This window comes from Nicotiana attenuata, unplaced genomic scaffold (assembly GCF_001879085.1).
Source record: "Nicotiana attenuata strain UT unplaced genomic scaffold, NIATTr2, whole genome shotgun sequence".
Lineage (NCBI taxonomy): Eukaryota > Viridiplantae > Streptophyta > Magnoliopsida > Solanales > Solanaceae > Nicotiana > Nicotiana attenuata.
In genome coordinates, this window is record NW_017670903.1 from 167,744 (window position 1) to 179,253 (window position 11,510).

At 37.0% G+C, this 11,510-nt stretch overlaps 1 protein-coding gene across 1 annotated transcript; it reads right to left on the reverse strand.

Annotated features, from left to right (window-relative positions):
• Window positions 1–2,023: 2,023 nt before the first annotated feature.
• LOC109244379 (L-ascorbate oxidase homolog) lies at window positions 2,024–5,956 on the reverse strand. The gene is made up of 8 exons (XM_019411461.1): window positions 5,750–5,956; window positions 5,510–5,619; window positions 4,045–4,315; window positions 3,758–3,860; window positions 3,312–3,657; window positions 2,822–3,184; window positions 2,634–2,712; window positions 2,024–2,544 (listed from the first exon to the last, which is right to left on the reverse strand). Exons 1-8 carry the CDS (start codon window positions 5,882–5,884, stop codon window positions 2,332–2,334), a joined length of 1,620 nt encoding a protein of 539 aa, XP_019267006.1. The 5' UTR covers window positions 5,885–5,956; the 3' UTR covers window positions 2,024–2,331.
• Between the last annotated feature and the right edge of the window lie 5,554 nt (window positions 5,957–11,510).

The following is an 11,510-nucleotide window of genomic DNA, read 5'->3' on the forward strand; positions in this document are numbered from 1 at the left end:
CGCCACATTCGCTCATGGTATGACATCTGCTTGCAGATTCCTTCGATCCATTCCTTGAGTCAGGGGATCGCATTAGGAACTCGTGAACTAGCTGTGCGACCATAAATACTACCGATGAGAGAAGAAATAAAAGGAAATTGACACTTAAGGAAAGACTACACTTACGAGATGCATTCCACTTCTCGGGGAATGGAAGGAACTCGGGGAGGATCAAGTCTTCAGTTTTTACCCGCCCCTGCCAACCTCGATCTCGATCCTCGTCGATGCTCGAAAAAAGGGGCCTTGCTGGCTCGAAAATAAATCTTGATTAGTCCTCCTCGGGAAATTTGAGGACTGTACAGACAACGTAGATGGTCGAGGGTTAACCAAGGAGATTTGGTGTTGTTCACAAAATAGCGTAGGAGGATCACGATCCTTTAGAGGGACGGGTGGATTTGCCCGAGGCACATCTCGTACCTCTTACAAAAGGCCAGGATTAATGGGTCTTTCGGGCCCAGCATAAATGGGTAAGTGTAAACACTTAAATACCCCTTCCACGTGGGTAGTATAAATCATCCTAAGGCCTGGGGACAACCACGTCCTTGCCTTCCCATTTACACTCCTCTCGGACTATGGGAAGGGTATCTTCAGTAACGGAGCATATGTATCTCCATGCTCCTTCACCTTGATCTTGTTTGACGGAGGCCTTCTCGACCTTAAAGTCATCTCGATAGAACATCCCCGGGTATGAAGCTTTTCGTAGGAGGCTCTAGATCTAGCGAGGGAGCATCCACCCGACGTCTGCGGCCGGGTGGGAAGATAAAGGGGCCGCTTGCTGTGGTAAAGACTTGGAAGTTTTGGCCATCGTGAATCTGAGAAATATATGAAGATTTGATGAAGGTGTATGAAGATTTGAAGGTTAGAAATGAAGATATGAAGTTCTGGATTGAAAATCCAAGAAAAAACGTGAAGATTTGAAGGTTAGAGATGAAGAAGTGAAGGTTCAAGAAGTGAGGCATGAAGATTTCAGAAGTTGAAAGCCGTTATAAAGTTCGAATGTAAGAGCTAGGATTAGAAAGTGAAAAAAGTGAAGAGGGTTGAAGCTTTTATAGGGGAAAATGCAATCATTACGCGACGTTTCGCATTCGAAGACAACCAACTGATGACCGACACGCGTTCGAAGTCAGAACGACGCGAGTGGCGGGATATTTCGGCTTGTCCGTCACCTCGTTTGTAATGTACGAAGGAAGGAACCGGGATTCATCTATCCTTTTCCATCATTTCGGCAAACCTACTCTCTGGAAAACGAGGGACTATCTGTATACGGGTGAAATCGGGGTTAACGCACACCCCGATTTCTTGGAGGATCAAACGAAGTAAGAGTATGAATATATGAGATCGAATCGAAGCTGGAAACTCTTTGTATCAAAGCCCGAACGGAGTGCTCACCATCGGGCCCGATAAGACAACACTCCTTGAACCCAGAACGAGCTCCAAGACCTCGGAAAACATGGCAAATGGTTGTACACGACTAACAGTGGGCCGTGATATCCGCACCCGGCCGGATATCACGGTGCAAATCTCGCTCGATCTCGGTAACAGATCAATAATTGACGAGAAAGGAGGATTTTTACCTTTGTTTTAGAATTGTACTAGGGATGAAACTCTCCTACTATATAAAGGGGAAGCTTTTTATTTAATAGAACACATTTTAACACGCAAACCAAGGCAATACAATTTCCTTTTTATTGCTCTCTAGCTATAGCAAAACTATTATTTTACTGTTTGTTATTCATTCTCTATTGGCTCCGAACCGAGGGTCCGATCGAGGACAAAACTTTTGCCTAACCCAAGTTCAAGCTGGGCCATAATATTACAACTGGTTTGATTACTCATTTTGCCTTTCACTCGTTTATCTAATATCTTTGATTATTTGTGTTGAATCAATTCACGTATCCTTAAAATCGCGTACAAATTTTAATTGTAGTCCATTTAAGGGTAAGCAGAAGTAAACATAAAAAACATGAATTTCTGCTCCTAGATATGAAAACAAACAGCAATTCGTTTATTGTTATTCAAGACAAGTAAAACAATGAAGATAGAACAGAATAACAATGTTTAGTGGAAACAAAGAAAGAATGGGACCTTGAGTTGAGGTCATTCAAACTAGTTGTGGTAAACTAATAGGGGCAGTAATAAGCTATTACTTTATCCTAACTTTGCTCTCAGAGCCTGTGTATAACATAACACAAGAATCAAATGTAAGTCAAATTCTTCTCTTTTTCACTTTGCCTCAGCTTGATGGCAAGAAAAAGTATAGCAGCAGAATGATTTCATGATTTGCAGCTTAGCTTAAAGCGGTCTTTTATGCCGGCCAGCCACTTTGCCACATAGAAGAGCGTTTATTGGAATGGGATATACATCTCGCAAAGAGGTTGATTCTGTGTATACATTCATGTATAACTGCTGTCCAAGATACTGTCGAGCCCAAAACTCAGACCTAAGGTTCCACATTCCCACATTGTCCAATGCAATTAATATTGCCGTCCATGACTTGGGATACACCTGCATTTTTCCAACATTTTCTCATGTTAATTTTCTTTCTCATTAATGTTGGAACAAAGTTACATCATATGTTTTTCCTTCTATCTTACCTGAGTTGTGCTTCGCGAAACTGCATCGCGGAGATTGTATTGGTTCCTACTAGCCGGAGTCCATTTTCCTCCGTCCATACTGCATTAACAATATCAAGAGAAGTAAATTAAGAAAGAATACAAGTGCATAACATTTAGGTCATGATATTAGAAACATCTTGTGTTGTTTCTCTTCATAAACAGCTTACCCTACTACCCAGAAAGCATAGCCATTAAGATGCCAACTCTGCACGATCCCCTCCTTGTTCTCGAATACAATCTCAATGAATGTCCTATAGTCAGTTTGCAAAACAGATGTATCGAGGTGAATTCCTCCACCGGGCGGGGCATCAGGTATGTTTCCTACAGTAAATCCTCCAATCTTGAAGTAGTCAGCAAGCTTGAGCGGAGTATCGGTTGGCACAAAGGACACACTGTTGACAGCATATCTCTGCTTTCCATTGACTTGTCCAGCAGAGTTTGCAAGTCTGATAGTTCTAGTTGTGTTGATCATACCATAATGGTATGATCCTTGTGGGTTTGGCCTTGGTCCACTAGCCGATAAGTTGGTCCTAAGACACAAAAAAAAAATGAATATGAATACCACGCTACAAGTGTATGATATGATCAACCCAAAAAAAGAAATTATTGACAAAGAGCAAATATGAGTAGCGAAGAGGTGAAAGCAAGTGACGATACCTGATAGAACGTGCCTGGTTAAGCGACCAACCAATTTCAATGGTCGGACCACCAGGGGGGAAGCCGGAGACTTGCTGGTTAGAGTTGCTGTAGTGAAGTACAGCAGTGGTATCAATAAGAATAGACGAGAAACGATTTGAAGCAACGATGTAATAATCCTTAGGAGGTTTATCAGCTGTGAAGAGGACAGAGTAGCATTGTCCAACATGAACATCAAGGGAGGAATAAATCTCTTGCATTGTGTGTGTACCCTCTACTTCCACCAATGTCATTTTATGATCTTGGATTCGGAAGTTGAGTGAATGTTCCAATCCAACATTGCATATCCTCAATCTATAAGTTTTCCCTGTAAGAGATACTCATTGTTAGATCATCAGAGAAAACTATCTGTCAAGAATATTAAAACGATGTTTCTTTTCAAACTCTGTTATACGCAATTGTTTTACCTTGCTCAACTGTGAAGGAAGCACCATTACGGCCTTGACCATTGATAAGAATGCCATCAACAAAAGGCAACTTGTGGTTTCTGTCAAGAATTGATTTCAAGTACTGCATAAATGGAGTAACCGGTAACTATAAGAACAGATCATCAAAACAAGACGAGCGATTAAGATTTTCCACAGTTAAGCATCTAGCTTTTCTCATTAATCAAATGTCATTGAGCCTGTAAAATTCATTTATACTGTCAGTGAACAAAACTCAAGTTATTAACGAGAATAATATAGTAGCGTACCGTGTGATTGCTCTTGTACCAGTCACCAATAAGGAGGGTGAAATCGCCAGCAGGTTCAGGGAAAGGAACAGGAATTCCAGGCCTGCTGAGGATCCTGAATCCTCCAAAACCACCTGCAGCTTTGTGAAATGCAGTTGAAGGAAAATAGTAGAAGCTCCCTATTTGATCCTTCACTTGCAAAACGTATGTGAAATTCTTCCCTGGTGGTATTGGGCACGTCGTTCCCCATACTCCGTCTTCGAATGAGTTTCTCCTATTTTGAATCCCATTCCTATATATATTTCAGAAACAAATGCAAGAAATTAAAGGAAGGAAAAACTTCTAACTTTGTTCATGTTATCATGTATTATTAGAAATTGCTCGATGTTGCATTGACTTAAACTTTTAATATTATCATGTCTTTACTGTTGGGAAATTGTCTCGTATTTGCCATTATTAATGATAGAGCTTCAACGTAAATGAGTGGACTTCACGTAGAGAAAAGATCTATATTTACGGCTCAACTTTTGACTACAGTTTAAATCACTTTCAGATTAGAGCTCCATTAGGAATCCAAGTGCAAATTTGACGCTTTCCAGTTAGTGCTGTTATTATTATTATTATTATTATTATCTTTCTTTAGTGCAGTTATTTGAAACTAAATATCGGGGACTCAACTGAAAATGTCGACACATATAACATTTTGCTTTCGGCTCTTATACTTATGTCGTTCACATGCAAAGACACAAGAGGAAGAAGTACATAATGACTAAACTATCTTTCACATGCTTGTCACATGATTTACCTACTCTAGTCTGGTGTTTCAAACATTTGAGTATTCGTACAAACAAACCATGTGACTTTCAAATATTGAGAGAAACAATTCAAACTAGTATTGATTGCTAATTTCCACACCCCTGGGATCAAAACACTGTTACATTGTTTTCCAACGGATTAATTGCAAATAAGTTGATAAATCTTATGGTTACAATATAATAGTAAAATAGCTCAAAGTTAGTTAAAGAAAAAGCTAGATAAGCGAACTAAAACCAGCTGTAAAAAATCACTAAACTTATGTGTGGCGTATAAATTTAATACTCTCTTTGCATGTTACGACACTTTTTCTTAAAGGTTCATTTAAAAAATAATATATTTTTACATTTTGAAACGATTTAATTTTAACACATTGAAGGGGAAGAGGGGCAGGGATTCACAAGGATCAAACGTAAGGACTTCAATTTTTGTGAAATGGAGTGTTAATGAATCGCCATTAATTATTTCAACAATATAACATGACATTATACATGCAAGTCCAACTAGTTTTCTCAAGATAATGCAGTATTTAAATTTTTCGACCAGTAAATGAATGAACACATATCCAAGATATAGAGCCTAAATAAATTAAAATGCCAAACTTCTAAAAGTACATATATGGAAATGAGGCATAAAGAAAGATCATATGGAAGGGATTGTAAAGGTAAATTACCATGAAATAAGAAAAGGCTCATCCAAGTTGTTGAAGACGTTGATAATAACATTGTCATTAGTAACAGAGTAAATGTCAGGACCAGGAAATTGGCCATTGATCAGAATTCCCTATGCTCAAAAAAGAAACACAGATTACTGTACGATAAATGATCACTTACAAACCCTAGAAAACAAGGTCCAAAAAAGGACAATAATCTATTTCACATTATTGAAAACAAAAAGATAAAAAGAAACCAACCTTTTGTTGAACACCAAGAGGAGAAATGGTGCCATAAGTAACATTAAACTCATAGAATCTGTAAGGACTCTCTGCTACTGTATTCACAACTAATAGTGCCACTAAAAACACAGCTACTGCTAGTTTTAGTGGCATTTTTTCGTCTTCTTGAATTTCTGATGAGTTGGGAGTAGAAGGGAATTAAAGTGAACATGAAAATGAAGACAATGTTATATTTATAAGTGGTGTATAGAATAGTAAAATTTAAGTGAGTAACTTATGAGCAAGTGGACCTCAGTTACTCATAGCTGTAAAAATAGGGAGGGAAAGATTTTGAGACAGGAATTTAATTTTAAAATGGAGAAGTGGAACTAGCAAAAAGAATAAAGAAAAAGGACTTGGCCCGTAAGGGTGTCGGTGATAGCATACATAGCGGATCTAGACAAAAATAAAAGATTATTCAAATTAGGTGTTCATACCATAATTAAATTAACTTCAAGAAAAACTTTAAACATGTTATAAATACAATTATATTTATGGTGAATGTCTATATTTAGAGAGATTCTAGGGTTCATTGCTTGGTGGCTAAGCCACCCTCTCCCTATAAATAGAGGGTTCTATTCTATTGTAATTCATCCCAAAAATTCAATAAGAATTCCCTCTCTCTCTTTCTCTGCAATATTGTTCTTCTACTTTTATTGTTTTATAACACGTTATCAGCACGAGACTCTAACCAATTGAGTAGAAGCTTTGGGATTGAGCATAATGATTGTCAATTGTTCCATGAACTTCCTTCAGGAATAAATTCTGGGTTGAAGGTAAGTATTTTACCTTATTTTTTTCTTTTAAATTCTTGAATTCTATAATTTGATTTTATATACAAGCGAAGACAACAAAGTTTGATTATAACTCTGATAGAGTTTATAAGAAATTATAACCACTCGAATTGGTAAAATTTCTCTGTCTTGCCATGATCAAATTCATGTATGATTGTGGGCAAAGAATTGAAAACCCGTCCCATTGAATTTGCTCCATTCTCATTGCCATAAGAGAATGTGATAGCAGTATGTGATAAGTCTGAAAGAAGACAATACTATCAATGTATCAATGGATGTGGACGTGGCAATAGACGAAATTATAATCGTCATCATTGTGATAATGAGAACAATAAGGATTCTCAAAATAATCTTTCACTTTGTGAAAAATATTTGTCATCGATTTGACATGAGATTTTGTAAAGCACATATAGATGATTATGGTCCGTTCATGATGCGAATGTGACAACATCTGATTTATGAATACATATTCATTCTTCAAAGAATATGAACGTGCTAGTGGTAGTGAATATATCGTACTCACCTCTAAAAGGAGGTTTGAGATGATATAAGAAAATAATGTCATTATTATGGTATGAATGGTCATTGGTCACGTACCTATTGTACGCCAAAATATTTTGGCATTGTGATTGTTAAAAGACAACGGTAATGCAAGAAACAGATCTTGCATATAATTTTGACCATAACCATAATGGTATAACTTTTTCTTTAAAAGAGATATTCGCCATATGGGTATTGATGAATATGTGGTACTACAAAATTAATTGAGAACTCTACAAGAGCCAATTATACTATTTTGGAGAAACACAATTAATTACCAATAAGGTATTGTGTTGTAGTAAGTCTCAAAGAAACTTATTCAGTTTCCAAAGTATACGCGAAAGCGGTTGATTATATTGAGACTATAAATAAAGGAAATATTTAATATCTTCTATTACCACAACTTGTAGCGGGGTAATATGTATGTGATAAGCTACCCGCTATATTCTCCAATTTGTACTACATAAGCAAAAGAATACCACAATGAAGTGGATATTTATTGATATAAAAACCCATATCATAATAAACTTGGAGTTTATTGATAATTGCACACGTCATAGTGTAAATCTGAAGTTTATCAATATTGATAATTTCTTCAGTTGGCATAATTGGTTTACCCATATCAATTTAAGTATGATGTGCAAAAATAAAAGAGAATTCACATGGGTAAATATTAAAGAACTTGAAAGTTCTTTACAAATTCTCTTATGCTGCTTGCTCTCATTAATTAATATACCAACTAAAATTGGGATTGAATCCCAAGAATGCTGGAAATATCAAAGGTGAATATGGGCCCATTCACCTACCATGTATACCACATAAGATGCATCTATGAGATGGTTACATGTGCAATTATTATTGACCCGCAACCTGGTGTTTGCGAGGTAACTTGCTCAATAATTTAATATAGAGCATAATTTCCAGATTTTTTATTCAAGATAGTTCTTCTTGATAAGTTGGTTTGCATCACAGTTGGTTTAGAAAAATAATTTATTGAGTGCCTCCACTTAATAGCTAAACTATTGCTTATGAGAACAAAGTTATCTATATCAGTTTGATATACGTTATATACGAAAGTATATTATTTTCTCCCCTCACAAGTGGTTCAGCGTCAGGAACCAAATAATTCCATCTTATTATTATTGATGTGCGGTGTATATTTTAATTAACACCATAGCGCACTAAGATGAGTTCTTAAAGTTGAGGAAACCAGTTAGTTTTTCTAACATGAGGGGGAGACATGATAAACAGTTGAGAAAAAGTTACGTGGAATGAATTAGCATGTGTACATCTAGATCCTCGAATAAAATAATATGAACTTGAACTTCATAAAAGGATAATTCATGTGCAATTTATTGCAAAGCATGCCAGACGCATTTGCTGACTCAAAGAAAGTAACTATATTCTCACTGCAAATGCTCCTATTAGAATAAGTCCTAGAAGGACAGAGTCTATGGTACGTTAAAGCGTATATACAAATCGGTTTCAAATCAACTTCTTGATAAAGAAGATGAGCAAATGATCTAAATGATCATAATAAAGGAGGCAAGTGATCTAGAAGATCACATGACATAACACTTCATAAAATCTCAAGAGAGATTCAGGTACCTGAAAATATGAATGAAGAGATCTCTATGTTATGTGTTTATGAAAAAATATTGAAACTGATATAAAATGCTTGTCGACGACATCTATGATATCGCTAAACATATATATGAGGATCTTAAGTCTGAAGAAACAATATGAAAGACATGTAGTTTTGAACATGTAGTTCAAACACTTGAAAGTATGAAGCCAATGATATGTGCAATCAGTTTTCAATATCTTATTTGTCTAGCATGACATGAAAACTTAATATGTATCTAATTAAAGTCTATTATATGACTTATATGACAATCCATGAAGGATTTAAATCGCTTGAAGCATATACAATTCTTGATCTTGAAGTACCACTTCCTCAATGCAATTTGTGCACAAATGTATCTTGCTATTACTATAAGCATGATAATATGATAGCAAGAGTTTCCACCTCTATGTGAAGATATTGAACTGACGATTCCAACAAGATCATATGAAGATAATTCATCTCTATCAAGAATGATGATTTCAAGGTGCAATATATTCATTCAAGTTAATATGGCTGATTTGTTCATCAAATCTCTACCAAAGATCTTTTGAAGATGGTGCACAAGATTGGAATGCAAATGCTTAAGGATGTGAATTAATGCTCTCATGAGGGGGAGTTAATACGCGTTGTACTTTTTTTCCCTTACAAGGTTTGTCCCACTGGGTTTTCCTTGCAAGGTTTTTAACGAGGCAACCAAAAGGCGTATTGTTAGATATGTGTGCTCTTTTTCCTTTTCTAGAATTTTTTTCCATTGGGTTTTATTTTAGTTAAGGTTTTAACGAGGCACGTTATCTGTTGAATAGACATTCAAGGGGGAGTGTTATTAATATAATTATATTTATGGTGAATGACTATATTTAGAGAGATTCTAGGGTTCATTGCTTGGTGGCTAAGCCACCCTGTCCCTATAAATAGAGGGTTCTATTCTATTGTAATTCATCCCAAAAATTCAATAAGAATTCCCTCTCTCTCTTTCTCTGCAATATTGTTCTTCTACTTTTATTGTTTTACAACAAAACATCATATGAGGCATTGCTAAATTTTTAAGGATAGTGAGTGCACCTTTTTTTTCTTCAAATTTAATCATTTGGTGTCCAAAATTTACTAGCCCAGGAAGGTTTAAGCATTCCCTTATTAAAGAGAGCTCTATTTTCGTTATTTGAATCCCAGACTATTGATTAAGGATGAAGAAATTTTTATCATTCCGCTACATCCTTCCGTGATAAAAAGTGGACTTGTTAACATTAAGCTAGCGTTTGGCCATAGATTTTAAAATTTGTTTTGAAAATTCTGATTTGAATGAAGTTTGGTTTGAAGATGAAAATGTGTTTGGCCATAAGTTTTCAAAACATATTTCACTTTTTTTCTTTTTAAAAAAAAAACATGAAACACGACTTATATCCACAAGTTCTAAAAACTATTACCAAATAGAACCTTTATCAATAACATTCATTATATTATCGCAAACCATAGTCCTGAACATAAATAAATTTGGTACAAAATTATTATTTTTATAATGAACTACATAATACACTATCAGATGACCGAGAAGACGAAGCAGCATTATTACAAAATAATAAATGGTGGGTGTCACAGGGGCATTTTCTTTCCGTCGAAACACTGCCCGTTGTGCGGCAGTCAAGTCCCCACTTGACATCAACCTTCGCCCAATTTTCTTTCGCATTCGAGGTTTAACACTTAGAAATAATTCAAGGCAGCATAAATTAAAAGGAAACAAGCAGATTTACGGGAAACCCTTTTCCCAACCTTTTATAAAATAAATTACAAAGGAAATTCTCGAGTTTGGCAAGGTGCTGCCATCGTTGGCAGGCACCAACTCACAAAAATGCCAACAAGTGCACGAATCTACCCTATAAAATCCCCTGCCTAAGGCCGCTCGTGATGCCACTCGTTTAGCAAGGCAATGGCACATATTTTTCCATGCTCAAGCCTTAGTATAGACAACCCTATGCCTATATTTCAGACTATTTCCCTCCCTAGGTACATAGCCCGTTTTTATGGCTGCTAACACACATATATATAGTGTAGTCAGCCCAAAACTATTTCCTATGTTCAGTTGACATCCCCCAACTGATAGGACATGATCCCCATGATAAAAAATGTGTAGAACATGCTAGAACATGATCCAAAAACGTGCAAAGACTCAGCATATATTCAGCACTTTTGGACAAGGGCAGTTGTAACCGCTCAACTGCTGCCCATGTGCACACCATGTGCCCATAACTGCCATTGACTTTGTCAATCCAAGACTTGCTACCCACTTTCGTGCCTTGGCTTGGACCAGCACCAATGCCATTATATCCAGCTGCATTGTGCCACAAAATGCCTTGCCATCGCCCACGAACTTGTCCCGTTTGCCGCAACTCAATGCCATGACAAGTCTGCCCGCGCACTGCCTTCCCGTCGCACATTTGCTTGTCCTTGTCAAGTCGCCCCTACTTGATCAAGTCTGAACTTTGCCAATGCCATGCTGATTTTAGCATCAAGTCACCAAGCCTTGATGCCCTTCCCTTTGCCAAGTCGTTTGCCCACAATTTACTTAGGTGCCAGCCCGCTCACCTAAGTCATGGCAACACCACATTGCCAATGCCACTGCCTTGGCACTAAGCTGCCCCATTCTAGCGCCGAGGTCTTTCCCGTTTTGCCTTGTCAAGCATCCGTCCAGCCCGCCTAATTCCGTCAAGGCCTTGGCCTTTGCTTGAACACAGCCCACTCATATTTTTGATGTAGTCCGTCACACCATAGCCCTCAAATAGAA